This window comes from Chrysemys picta, chromosome 9 (genome assembly GCF_011386835.1).
Source record: "Chrysemys picta bellii isolate R12L10 chromosome 9, ASM1138683v2, whole genome shotgun sequence".
In the NCBI taxonomy this organism is placed as follows: Eukaryota; Metazoa; Chordata; order Testudines; family Emydidae; genus Chrysemys; species Chrysemys picta.
Genome location: NC_088799.1, coordinates 76047892 through 76063005, shown reverse-complemented (window position 1 = coordinate 76063005; position 15114 = coordinate 76047892). Strand labels below are relative to the sequence as shown.

The window sequence follows — 15114 nt, the reverse complement described above, 5'->3', positions numbered from 1 at the left end:
GGTTCGACTTATCGCGTCTAGTCTGGACGCGATAAGTCGAACCCGGAAGTGCTCGCCGTCGACTGCGGTACTCCAGCTCGCCGAGAGGAGTACCGCGGAGTCGACGGGGGAGCCTGCCTGCCGAGTGTGGACCAAGGTAAGTTTCAACTAATTCGAAATAAGGTACTTCGAACTTCAGCTACGTTATTCACGTAGCTGAAGTTGCGTACCTTAGTTCGAATTAGGGGGGGTAGTGTAGACCAAGCCTTAGGGAATAAACAAAGGCTTTTTCTAAAATATTTCTCATTTATATGTATTTTTGTTAAATGAAGATTTTAGAATATTTATAAAAATTTACTTTCAATAGGGAAATATTTTAGCACCTTTTTGAGTATGTTTACCAAAGACTCTTTTCTTGCAAAAGGGGGTCAAAAAAGACCATTTTTACAACATAGTTTTATTACTTCTGATAACATCTCTACGTTCCTCTTTGTACTAAACAGAGCATCCTTACTTTTTTTTTTTTTAAGTCAGGACTTCTTTCTAAAACATAAATATTTTGTGAAGTCTTAACCAGACTACTGTGTCTTCAGTTTTGATAAGGCAATCATATTGGTTGCCTGCTCTTTGAGCAACTGGTTTTTATATTTATAATCTACAGTTTATAACATTTACAACTTGCAGTTCCTATCCAATATCCATCCAAAGCACAGTTACAATAACTAATATTTATATACGCCTTTCAAAACAGCATAAAAGAAAATCATATATAATGTTAAAGCAAAGTACAAGTTACAAACTGCATTTCAGAGCCTGCTAAACATTCTTTGGGGTAATAAATATAGTGTTATCTCCCTTTGACACTTGAAGTCTGTACCTAGATGACAAAGAAGCAAATTTCCTAGCAGTTCCTTTAAATTAGCCTGAACATTTCTTTTAATAACAAACATGTTATCCTCTAAGCATACTGCATACGAAAATACTTGTATCTCATTCAGTGAAGGTGCAAGCAAGTTTGTAATGACCTAACATTATCAGAATAAATTATAAATGTATGTAATAACCATTTTGGCATCAATACTGAGGTTTTCCACATAGCAAATTTATTTTCATTATTTCATGAATTTTGGACATCAGATCTCCATGCTATTTTCAGTCTTTGATTATGAACTCTGGCTACACATATACAGACAATATAGCTGCCAGAGGGGATTGAACTGGAAGCCTTTTAGCATCAAAATATATTTTTTTTTATCTAAGATCTGAAAGGTAGTCAATTCTTGACTACTTTGTTTTTGCACTTCAAAAATAGTACGTTTGTTTCTAACTTTCCTCTTTCCTCACTCTGTAGTGTGAGTAGACTCAATCACATACGATTAAAATAATGTGACCATAACAGCATCCCAAGGCCAGAGGGCAAGGGGCTCCCTGCTTTCTGGCAATGAATTTCAGCTGTCTTGACCAGTGTACACCAATTCATTGGTTTCATGATCTGTATTTAAAATATGCCCTGTAATATATCATTGGAAAACTAATGACACACTGGTGATTAGTATCATTGTGAAATATATGTATTAATACTATATGTGGAGTTATAGATGTTCTCTTATAATGTTTTGAAGTAGATAACAGGTCTGCCCAGCTCTTGAGTACAAATGAAGCTGGTTTGACAAGTGACAATGGGATTGCAGTTTACATAGATGATAAACAGAGCCATGAAAGGTAGCTACAGTCAGCATGTCCAGGTCACAAAGGAATGAGTATTTGCTTGTCTGACTAGCCTGGTCATCAGGCAGAGACAATGATTAATACAGGTAGGGTAAACAAAGCCACCAAGAGAGCAAGTGGGGAAAGGTGGTGACTTAACAATCTCCACTGGGGATGGAGATGGCACCCGCAGGAAGCCTTCCTCTTGCAGCAGGCTCAATGAACTTTGAGAGAGATGCTTTTCAAAAACGAAAGAGGCCAGAGCTCTTGAGGTCACAGAAGGATGGGTCCTTCAGCCAAGGGAGATTGAAGTCTCTGGACATTGATTATAAGCAAGAAATCTGCTTAGGCAAAGATTGTAATTGGCTGAAATTACATTTTATTCTTAAAAGCATATTCCTACTTTGGTTTGTTTGTAATACTTTCTGACCTTTATTCCTTCTGCTTGGTATTACTTAACCTATAACTTTTGTTTAATAAACTTGTTTTACTTCTTACTCTAAATCAATCCACTGCTTTGATTAGAATGAAGTGTTAGTTAACTCCAGTGAGGTGGTAAACTGTTGATGTACTGTTACTTTAAAGGAAACAGCAAAGTTAATAATTTCTCTAAGTGTACCAGGAAAGGGCTGGATGCTTTAGGGCAGATGGTTTTGGGGAAATATGGGACTGGGAGTGTGTTTGGGGTCACCCCTGCATAAGGTAACTGGGCAATAAACTAGAATGAATCTGTTGTAGGCAGTTGCTGGGGTCTGAGCGCTGAATCAGAGCTGCAAAGCATGCAGATGCTCAGGGGACTGCATGCTTGTTTACTGGCTGTTGGTGTCCAGGCTGTGAACCACAGCAGCAGAACATTTAAGGCACCCAAGGTTATAGGGCAGGAAGTGTCACAATCTCTCATTAGTCTGGATTGAACCTCAGAATGTGACAAATAGACATAGAATCATAGGAGATTAGGGTTGGAAGAGACCTCAGGTGGTCATCTAGTCCAACCCCCTGCTCAAAACAAGACCAACCCCAACTAAATCACGTTGCTTTGAAGATTACTTTTAGTGGAAGTTGTTGTCTCTTATCGGTAATTCAATAAATATAAGGATTTTGACAAGTGTCTGCAGGTTGTCCTAGTTTGGATTAGGGTTTTTCATTTTAGGAGGAGCAGTAGCTTTTCTGTTTATTTATGGAAGTCTCTCCAGGTATAAGATTAACATATAAGCCATACTGCTGTTTTGCACCCTTGGTTCGGACTGAGCCTCTAATTCTGCAATTGTCTGCATGCACGTATAGATTTCTGGCCTGATTTTTTTTAATTAATTTAGGAGGCCTGGTGTATAATTAGTCTTGCATGTTGACTTTGCAGATTCCTTTTGCTATAAGTCTGGATGAGGTCACATTTTTATTTGCTAATAAAATAGTACACTATGATCTGGTATGATACTGTATGTGAAACCAATGTATGTTGGGAAACAATGGAGAACATGAGCTGTTTTTGCTGAAAGGAGATATGGAGAGCTAGATTTAAACTTCAGATTTCTACTAATATTTTCAATAGAAGATCCCTCTAGATTATAACTTTTGTTTGTAAATTCTGAGCAAATGGTGATGTGATTTCAGGGGAAATGTCTCTTGGTAAGTCAACTTACCCTGATATTTGGTAATGTCTTGGTATTATATCACACCTTACAACAATGTTTTATGCTAATAAGTATTAAGATACATGTGGTGCATGGTAAAAATCTGGAAATATGAACTAGAGTTTACTACATTTAATTAGAGCTATTATTTGAAAGGGGTTTACTGATTAATAGACTAATGGACAGAAATCAATTGCTGGAAGCATTCTAGGAGGTTCATAAAGAACTGTATTCATCATTCTATTTAGCACGCCTGTCCTGCCGCAGAGAAATGCATGTCTCTGTTTATCATTGCCAAACTGCATCTTCTGATTTCTAAAATAAAACCACTTGCTTAAAAGATTAGTTTGTTGTTTATGGAAAAAAAGGGGCATCTAAAAAAATGATACCCAAAAGCATGGTAGTTAGTTTTGCATCCCTTTGCATGATACATCATGGAACTGAAGCCTCCTGTAACTTCTTTATTTATTTTATATTGTGTGAGTGAGAGAGTTCAAAGCATTTCTACAATGACAGATAATGACTCATATTTGTTACTATGCTTTTTCAGCCACTATTTATATATGTTTATTTTCTCACCTTCATATAGTCCTCCTTGATTTTTGTCAGTGATTTTCCTCTTCTACTTAGAACCATGCTTCTGTGGATTCTATGGGATCTGGAGGGTAATGCAGAAAGATATTTTGTCTTCCTTAGATGCCCAGGACCTGCTGGGGTTTTTTGTACTGACAGGATTGATGGGTTTTGACCCTGCCTGTTCCATTGTAGGAGGAAGGCATGAGAAGCAAACATCCTCTCAACTTACTGGAGAGATCTATGGTAAACTCTGCTGGTTGAAATTGTTTTGTGGACTTTGGCAAAAAAAACAAAAATAAAAAATTTGTCTAACATGGGGGAAATGTAGGCCAATGTCAGTGTACCATTCCATCTGGCCGTATTCTAAGTCCAGGCCTTGAGGCAACTCTGATACTTGAACTTTCACTAGATGAGAAATAGGTCTGATTTAGATTCCGAACATTTTACATATGCACAACAGCTGTCCTGGCCTCAAATTTAAAGCACATGTTGCTGTGAAACAGTTTTTGGAGGATTGAGAGGTATTTATGCTTAGATTCAGTTATTCATTTCTTGCTGGTATAGGCTTTAGAATACCATGGCTACTACTAAATCCATTACTCTTGCTAGATGAACTCTGAATTTGGAATGGAAACATCATAATTCTAGGCACGTATATTTTCTTAAGTATTTGTGTAATTAAAGAATCTAGGTCTTTGGCAGAGACCTTAACATTTAAGTGTTGCTACTGGAGTTCTGGTAAATGAGTCTGTTGAACTTTAAAGCATTTCTGTACACCGCAGATAGTGACACTGTTGTATAGGCTGAGTATGCATGATGGGGTTCTTCCTAACACCGTCTCAGGAACAGAAAGACGATTCAAGTGCAAACTATTAGAGAGCCTTAGAAAAGAGATCCCAGGAAGGATATGCCTCTGATTTGGCTTAGTCTTTGGATAGCCTGTTAGATCTCTGAAGGCCTACCTTCAGACAGCATTTCCTCCAAATGTTACATGTTTTCTTTAATAGCATTATTATAATTGAAAATTATACTTCTGGGAGTAATGTAATAGAAATGGCAAATACTATTTTTAATACTGTGATGTTGTTATTGGTTTCCATTAGAATTTAAATTGTTGATTTTTATCCATGTACCCCAAGTGCCTTTGGGTGAGACTGACTCTCCCTATGTCATACTGAGACAGAAACAGTCAGCAGCAGCATTGAACTGGAGCTCTGTTGGTTCATAAGAGAGAATTTCTGGCAAAGTGTCCTCCATAAAGGGCCCTCCATTTTGGAAATGCTTTTCCATCATTTGGAAAAGAAATAGTTCGACCTTCAGGGCATGTTACATTGCCCATCTGCTTACTAAGACACAAAGATCCTATAAAAATGATGTTTAATGGAGGAAAGGAATAATTTCTGAGCTTAATTTGTTATTTGGTCATTTTCTCGTTTGTAAGTTAGGCGTAGCTGCTGCTTTTTCCTTTTGATTTGATGGTCATTTTAATTTTGGGCTAAGGTGCCCATAGCCCACGATGGATATTTTTCAATTATATCTAAATAAAATTAAAATGGTGAAGTATTATTGGCTGAAAAACCATATTGTCAGCTGGTATTCACCATGCTGCAGGGTCAACTAATCACCTTAGATTTATAAAGCACTTTCAACCTTAAAAATCTGAAAACTGTAGTGTTTCTCAGCACCAAAGAAAATTTGTACATTGACTGAATTACAGATTTGACATCCTTAGCCATCATTCTCTGAACATGCTTTTTTTTTTAAACTAGGCCTTGATGACTGCCTCCAACAATACATTAAAAATTTTGAAAGGGAAAAAATCAATGGAGAACAGCTGTTGCACATCACTCATCAGGAACTTGAAGAACTGGGAGTCACTCGCATTGGACACCAAGAATTGATCTTAGAAGCAGTTGATCTGCTCTGTGCATTGGTAAGTAGGCTGTTTTTTGGGGACATTCATTTTAATAATATAGGTTTATGCATCTCCTAACCAAAGCTAAGATAATGAAGACTGCATGAAATACAGCACCTTCACCAATTCCTGCCTTACTTAAATATTGTTCCTTCTTGCTTCAAAATAGGATGTATTTGCAGATGCTTCTGTAAGTACAGCTGAATTAACCATTTTCCTTCTGAAAACGTTAATATTATTTTTAGTCTTTTTCCATAGATTGTCTTTGTCTTCTCCTTTAGCTTCTTGAGTGTCGTATTCATATGCCGTGCATGATCAGCACTGGCATCCTTATGGCCCAATGATTGTATACCATATGCCCTCACATTCCACTGAACTTTACCATAGTACAGTAAACCATATAGTTCCTGCATGTGCAAGGCATGCCAGCACTCAAGGAGTTAATGCAGAAATTGTGGAGGATGTGTTAATTAGACTGGAAGATGATTTTAAAATTAATTTTAAACCATTTTTGCAAAAATCACAATAGACTTTACCCTAAACATTAAATACTGACACCATGTGATCAGTTTGCTAGCTTTGTAGTAGCACAGTTTTAATGTGCAGAAGAGTCAAGTTTAGAAGCAAACTTATTTTCTGGCTGGTGAAAAGTTACTGAGTTACGTACGCCCTGTTCAAGTTGTCTGGGTGCCAGTAATGTACTGTACTTTTTTCTCTTAAAATGCCTCCTACCAGTTGATAAAATTAAATGTGATGGCACCAATCTTAAAAAAACACCACCACCACCACCAAATGTTGTCTGAAGTTGTCCAGGTAAGGCTCAGAGGCAGAGGGACTTGGATACAAGAGAGTATAAATTGTAATTAAAAAGAGGGGGATGTTTTATATGTGATGAATAGTTTGGGAGCCCAGGCTTCAAATTTTTGGCTATGTAGCACCTCATATACAGAAAGCAACAACTGTTTTTTGATAGAAGTGTCACTTCGGTACTTATCAAGGCTGGATGTGGTGGTGTAAAGCTGAAGAAAGGTATGCCAGTGCAAGATTTTTTCAATATGTATAGCCTCATAAAATGCCAAGACACTGTAGTCTTGATGACAAGTGTCCTAGACATCTTGCTGATATTCTTCATTACAGTAAAGACTGTACTCCATTCAATAGGTGATTCTGGCAGCACTGGATGGTGCTATTAAAATATTTTCATTAGGGCTATCAAACGATTAAAAAATTAATCAGGATTAATTGCAGTTTTAATTCCACTGTTAATAATAGAATACTGTACCATTTTATTTAAATATTTGGGTGTTTTCTACATTTTCAAATATATTGATTTCAACTACAATATAGAATACAAAGTACAGTGCTCACTTTATATTATTATTTGTATTAAAAATATTTGCATTTTAAAAGAGACCAAAAAATAGTATTTTTCAATTCACCGCATAGTACTGTAGTGCAATCACTTTATCATGAAAGTGCAACTTACAAATGTATAATTATTTTTTTACATAACTGCACTGGAGAAAAAAAGTAAAACTTCAGAGCCTGCAAGTCCACTCAGTCCTACTTCTTGTTCAGCCAATCGCTAAGTTCATTTACATTTACAGGACACAGAAAGTATTAGAATTTCTCCATGTTGTTTCTATCTTAGATCTCATTTCAAGGGATAAACATAAATGATTGATTGGATGTGCATGTGATTACAATCTAGTTGTATTATGTGTGGTGAGGTTCTATGGCCTCTGTCATGCAGGAGGTCAGATTAGATTATCATAATGGTCCCTTCTGGTCTTAAATTTTATTAATATGAATCATATTGGGAGCAAGTTGAACATACTGGGAGTAGCTGTAAGAAAAACATTAACGAACATACAGAATTTTGCTTTGATTATGGTCGTAATCCTTTTAATTAACTTTTTTTGGTGAACATTTTGGGAAGTTAAGGTTTATTTGTATGGAAAAATCATTTGGACCGGTATCTGAGATTAGTTTAATCACAAAATAAAACTGTAGGGGCAGAGACAGATGTAGTATTTAGATATTATGTTATCCAGTCAAAGAACAGTAATACTAGTCCATGAGCTAAATGAGTAATCACACAGCTCACCTCCCATTCCTGAATTCATTTGGACAAGAGATCATCTTTGTGCTAACTGGAATAAGGCAAGTTGTTGGAAGTAGAGGGGTTGTTTGAGAAGGAGATGATGGGAGGAGGAAGTAGGAGCCAGGGACTTTGGTATTGCATAATGTGTGCTCTCATTACACTGCTCTACAGCCAAAATGCTTCTGAAATAAATGTAGTCAAACTTTACTAACTCTGGGTCACTGAGAATGAAAGTGATGCTTAAAATTGTTGATTGGCTCTAGTTTTCAAGATATGTTATTGGGTCAGTATATACGACCCTTGACTTGGGAATGGCAGAGGATAAGTGAGTTATAAAGGGAAGGGATCTCAATTTAAACCAGAAATGACTAAAATACAGCTTTGCCTGGATCTATGAATAAATCTATGACTGGGTTTGGACAATACTTGCTTTTTAGGCAAAAGAATGAATGATGCAATCTGAAGCTGGTATTGCGTCATATATGATATGAATTGCATCATGTTATTCCTAGAAGTCACGGATGATGCAATCATAACGAAGCTTACATCACTCTGCTGAACAAATTGCCCTATATCAGCTCTAGAAATCAGACAGTGTTGTGCTCTCTTATTTGTCAGTGTTTGATTTTGCAAAGGGACACATTTCTGTTTAGCCAAAGTGAGCAGAGATGCCTCGTACTTGTGTGAACAGTGCAGATAACTTCTGCTATGTTTGTGGTGAAGTGACTTTTGCATCACAAAAGCGCAGTATAACCACTATGGTTAAGAAAGCCTATCACCTTGATTTTGGCTGCAAAATTGGAGATCAGGACAAGAGGTGCGACCCACACATATGCTGCAACACTTGTGCAACAAATCTTCGCCAGTGGTTGAACAGGAAAAGGAAATCTATGTCTTTTGAAGTGCCAATGATTTGGAGAGAGCCAACAGATCATACCAGCAATTGTTACTTCTGCATGGTACCTCCAGTTGGGAAAGGTGTGTCAAAGAAGAAAAAGTGGACTGGGCGTTATCCAAACATTCCATCAGCTATATGCCCAGTACCCCACGGAGAAGGACTGCCGGTTCCTGATGCACCAGAATCATTCTCACTTGAGTCAGATGAGGAAGAGGATGAAACTTCTGGTCCTGAACCATCAATGTCACAGCACCCACATTTTCTCCCATCCTCCTCCTCTGAACCACACCTCCTAACACAAGGTGAACTGAATGACCTTGTCAGGGATTTGGAACTACCCAAGAGTAAGGCAGAGCTGTTGGGCTCCAGACTACAGCAGTGGAACCTCCTGGCAGGTGATTTTAGGGTTTCCATGTTCCATGACCATCAAAAGGATCTTGTCCCATTCTTCTTCATGGAAGGTGATCTTGTAGCCTGCAATATATGTGTGCAATAGATGGTGTGATGGCAGCCCTCAACATCGTTCACGATCCAGATGAGTGGAGACTGTTCATTGATTCATGGAAGACGAGTCTTAAAGCTGTTTTACTGCATAATGGCAATGTTTTGCCATCAGTTCCAGTTGGTCATGCAGTCCATATGAAGGAAAACTATGACAACATGAAACAACTTTTGAGGTGCACAAACTATGACCAACATCAGTGGCAGCTTTGTGGCGATTTGAAGGTTGTTGCTCTCTTGTTTGGTCTGCAGACTGGATACACAAAGTACTGCTGTTTTCTCTGCGAATGGGATAGTTGTGCAAGAGATTCCCACTACATCAAGAAAGATTGGCCACTCTGATAGTCATTGGAGCCTGGGAGGAAAGGTGTTCAGCATCCACCACTTGGTGAATCAAGGAAGATTTTGTTACCACCCTTACACATCAAGCTGGGTCTGATGAAGAACTTTGTCAAGGCCATTGATAAACCCTCCATGGAAAATTACCAAGGTTAAGTGAAGCTAAGATAAAGGAAGGTGTCTTTGTTGGTCCTCAGATTCATGAACTTCTTCGAGATGATGCATTTGACCATGCACTGCGTGGCAAGGAAAAGACAGCATGGAAAGCCTTCCAGTTAGTGGCAATAAATTTTCTCGGAAACAACAAGGCAGACAACTACAGGTTGTTGGTGGAAAACCTCCTCAAGGCATACAAAAGCCTTGGTTGCAGCATGTCACTAAAGATACATTTTTTTGAACTCTTATCTAGATTTTTTTCCACCGAACTGTGGAGCAGTGAGCGACGAGCACGGCGAGCGATTTCACCAGGACATTGCAACAATGGAGAAACGCTATCAGGGCAAATGGAGCCCATCAATGCTTGCAGACTATTGCTGGACAGTGACAAGAGATGCTCCATTTAATGAATACAAGAGACAAGCCAAGAAGCGCCGAGTAGACCCTGAATAGGACTAAACTATGTACATAATAGTTTTTTGCCTTTTGTTTCATAATAAATTTTATTTATATGACCCTTTTGCTGATTTTTAAAGTGTTACATAAACAGGACAGGTGAAATATTATCATGTAAAGCAACCATAAACACATGAAAAGACCTAGGTTTACAATGTATGTTTAAAACTCTACTATCTACACAATATACATAGACATAAAATGTAAAAACTTAAATATCTTAGAAACAGTAGCCAATCAGTTGTCTTAATTGTCATATTTGAATTCAGCACATCAAAATACATAATAAATAGCACATTTTATCTCTGAAGCAGACGACTTCTCAAAAATTGTAGACCAGTGTTATTAATGTTTCTAGTCTTAATTCGACATCCTCCAATTTTTTTCTGAATTTTGTATACACTGTTAGCCTTTTCTAGTTTAAAGTAGGAAGGGAAGAAAAAAATGGAAACTTCATCAAAAGCTCCAGAGGGAGATGGCCTGGAGCAACTTTGTCCTCACTTCATCAAAATGACAGAACGTCTCTGTTTTAAACACTGCAGTAAGAGCTTTGTAGAGTTTCAGGTCAGAGGGATGAGAGTATTGAGCTGGGCAGCTTCTACTGTATTCTACAGTATATTTTAGGAAATCCATGCTACATTTTCCACTGGAAGTTATGATTGCTCATCGCAGCATTAACATCATATGCTCAGCTGCTATCCTCCTTGGAGATGGAGGAGATACAAAGACTCCTTGAAGATTGCCGAGAAAATGACAGTAGTGCTCTTGTGTGAGCCATGTTGCCCGTAGAAAGAGGGAAACCCCATGGGGGGCTGGCACTTTGCATGGGTGGTCTCAAATCTGCTTATTTCTTTGAAAATTTGGGAGAATCAGAACATGTACAGGGCTCTTGCGGGGTTTGCCCTTGGGGGGAATGTATCAGAAAGTCCAGGTTAAGTTTTCCCTCCCACTGACTTTTTCACATGATTGGCTGATAGGCCTGCATTCTCATTGTTGAATAAAATGCTACATGAATTTCATTTTAGTATTTTTCGTCCAGTGTATAATTTTAGGGGGGTTAAGATAGGACTGACAAATGTAAACTTCTCATCATGTATCTATATTTGTATTGGATTGTACTGAGTTATGAAATCAGCTGAGTGCCAAGCAGACTGCATAAAAAGATCCAGTGATCTGCATAAAAAGAGTCAGTCAATCATGCTAGATCCAAATTTTGAATCATGATCTCATAAGTGAACAGATTTGATTCCCAATAACTTTCTTGCAATGTCAAGCTTCATATGTTAACATGGCAACAATTACAGTAGAAGCTTCTTATTGATTAAAATCTCTTGTTCACATTTAATACCTTTTATATGTGGGTTACAAAATGCACTACAGACTACTTGATATAAATACTTGGAAATAACACTAGCAGTGAAATCTAGTAGGTTGAGATAACAACTTATGAAGTGAAAACTGTTACTGTGATGTGGTGCTATGCATAGCAGATACTGTCAACTCTCCTAATAAGTGGAGTTGAATTTGTCCTGAACACTACAGGGGGAAAAAAAGACAAGACATCAAGAGTATGGTTTAATTAGGCAGCAATTTTATTAAGCAACACATCTGGCAACTATCTGCCAATAATTCATACAGTGCAGGGCATCCTATTGTAATATGTTCCACCTGGTTTCAGCACCATTTCTGAGATCCCACCACCCTGCCTCATCAGAGTGGTAATGGATGGGGAAGAGAAGGTTGTCTTTCCACTGTATCAATCATTAGGGGCTCCAACCCCATTCTCACCTTCTTCAGGAGATGTCGTCCTCTAATATGCTTCCAATTCCAGTTTATCAGGTAACTGGACTCTGCTGATGCCCAGTGCAGGTAATTGATCAATAAGAGTTGTGAAAAAAGTGAACTTGACAACCTAATTTACCGATAGTGACCCAGGAGTAAGGCCAAAATGCCACAGTGTCTAGGCCAATCTGGTAGTGAGGAAAAATTCCTTCCTGGCCTCAAAAGGCAACTAGCACGATGCCCAGAGCAAAGCCCAAAAGGCTTGGTCCATCCTTAATCCTGAAGTGGAAGCTTTTCTTCCTTTGCACAATGGTTCCCAGGGCTGGCAAAAGGGTTATAAATAATCCCATTAAGTGTACAGGGGCCACCAGGCTTTGCTACACCCGTTTGTCCCACCAATCAGCCCGGAGACCCAGCTCCACAAGACCACAAGAGCACTGAATGCCCACAAGGTGGGGAGTGGTGTGTACAATTTAATGGAGACAAGGGTTTTCTTTACCCTGCTGGCCCAGACATCCCACCTCCCCCACCCACTTCTGAGTCTGGGAGAAAGGGGAGGGGGGACATTTTCATTGTTCCAGGCCCAGTGTACTTTTAGCTTTCCTACTCCTGCTTAAACAAAAGATTTCTGGTGTTTGATGCAGCTTACTGAACTATCATTTTCTCCTGCCTGTTTCCCAGCTTTGGCTTTAAGCAGAAGAAGTAAAAGGAAGCACAAGAGGTTATTTCTCAGAGTAGTTTTGACCTGATTTCTCAGCTAAAAGGGCTCAGACACGATTGATTAAATAGTGGAGAAACATCCAAACTTTGGGATACTCATCTGACTGCATCTTTTCAGGTTTGTCCATCACTTTAAAAAAATCACAGTCTTACTGTAAAATTCTACAGCTGCAGAGGGAGGATGTTAGATTAAATAAAATCCACTTTAGCAAAATAAAAATGACATTGTGTTATGAAGGAAGACAAAACACACAATTCCAAACTGAAATTCTGAATATTAAAACTTCAGCAATACTATAAATTCCTGTTGGAAAAGGATGAAGATATTAGGTAGCTGGGTGATCAACCTTCTAGGGGCAGATCCTCAACTGATGTGAATTGTCAGAATTGCAGCTAACTGGGGATCTGCCTCCTAACATGTAAGTTTTGTATTATTTTCTGTGTGTATAATGGAGACTTTTGGCTTCTGAAGCTCATGTAGTGTTAAGCATCAATATTTTAATGTGTTTCACAGTACACGTTTCTCATTCATATGGCTGCATGGATGGGTTTCAGTAAGAAAATTCATTAAATCATTTAAAAGCTACTTCCCTTTCTTACATTAAGATATAAAGAGGGAACAGAAATGTTACTTTCTGTTGACTGAATTCAAGGATATTGTTGACTCTTTTCTGACACATGGGAAAAAATCAATTGCATTTCTGTGTGACCTACCTAGTCAAACATCTCCTTATGAAACATGATGTGAAGAAACAAAGTGACATTTCCTCATCCGGGAGTTTGTCAGTATACATGTACAGGCAGTCCCCAGAAAACATTTTCAAATGAATCAAGCTGAACAGTAGACCTTTCAGAATCAGAGTGGATCACACTTTAACCTTAAGATTATGAACGTACTCTCTTCGGACGTGCCAAATTATTATGAATTACTGTAATTGATATGAATGAATGTGGTGAACATGAGTTTGGTATGGCTTGGTACCTCTGAATTTACTAGAGGATTCTGGGAACAGGATTCTCTTAGTATCAGGTAGTTGATATGGAAATTTACTGAGAGTGCTGAGATTGCACTTAAATGATTAATTGAGATTCTATCTCTGTGCGTGTTTTCAATATGAAACTTTGAAACATATCAGCCGATAACCAGCTCACCAAGTAAAGAAAACGCAAAAACATGTCATCAGTGAGCTTGGCACAGACTGACTTGGATCAAAATGACCCTTTTGGATGACACCACGCTAAGAGCTCAAGTGAATGATTGATGAGAGGGTAAACATTGACTGATCTTTGGTCTCTGTTTTGCAGTCCCTTCTAAAATATTAATTAGAAAAAAACAGTAATGAAATGCCCCCCGGGCATATTTCTGGGACATGTGACTCCTTTGAAAACAAGAGGTATATATGCTAAACAGAGTGAGTTAGTTCCCCAATTAACAACTAAAGAGGTCTATGATGCTGTAAGACAGAGGGCCTCAGGGTAACCAAGTCACTGCTTCCGGGGACATTTGACAAACCAAGTACTTGAGAGGGGAAGAGAAGAAAAGAAGTCTCTCTCTCTAGGACTGGTAGCTATGCGTGCTTTGTTTGCCAATCAAGATACTGTGTAAGGCCAACATAGTTACTGAGGGTTTACACTTGGGGAATTGAGGCTTATTAGGTAGATGTATTATATAACCTCTTACTGCTTGTGTAATTCTTTCTTAAATAATCTGCTGTGCATTGAGGAAATCAAATCCAAATTTTCACCGGTACTGGTAACAATCCACCCAGCTGTGGGCCATTAAAGATTTTTTTCAACATCCTTTAATGGCCGCAGTTATCTACGGTCAAGGAAAGAGCCAAACCCTACCACAACCACAGAAACTAAATGTTGAAAACACTTCTTTTAACTTTTTCCATCCTGCAGATATCCAGGGGAAGATAGGAAGAAGTTCAGGGCATTGTCAGAGATGAAGAACCATGACCCTGCTTATCTAGCTCGAGGGCCCTGAGCTGCCACCCAGTGGAGTGGGTGGCCTGGGTTCCCTCCTGATGGACTTGGTAGTTAAGGAATGGGTTTTTTTTTTCCAGACTCCTGGGCACCAAGAATAGACTGACAGCCCCACTAGGCTACGTGAGCCCAGCCTCGCCCCCAACAGATAAGCCCCTATGGCAAAGATTGCCCCCATCTTATTGCCCACCCCCATCTTCTCTCTGTTTTTATAAACCTTAGTTAATATCATTATATCCTATGTAATTTCATGGAGCTGTTACCAAAGAAAAGAAAACCTCTTAACCTCTACAGAAAGATGCTGCAGGGTAAAGAGTTTCTGTAAGCTACATGCTCCTCTCTCTCAATCAAGCGGCATGGA

At 38.6% G+C, this 15114-nt stretch overlaps 1 protein-coding gene across 1 annotated transcript in view; it reads left to right on the top strand.

Annotated features, from left to right (window-relative positions):
• LOC101942787 (connector enhancer of kinase suppressor of ras 2-like) overlaps positions 1 to 15114 on the top strand; it is a 547551-nt gene that overhangs the window by 150060 nt on the left and 382377 nt on the right. Inside the window, exon 2 of the mRNA XM_065556812.1 lies at positions 5663 to 5826. Coding sequence (XP_065412884.1) covers positions 5663 to 5826 — 164 coding nt within the window. The remainder of the gene's footprint in view (positions 1 to 5662; positions 5827 to 15114) is intronic.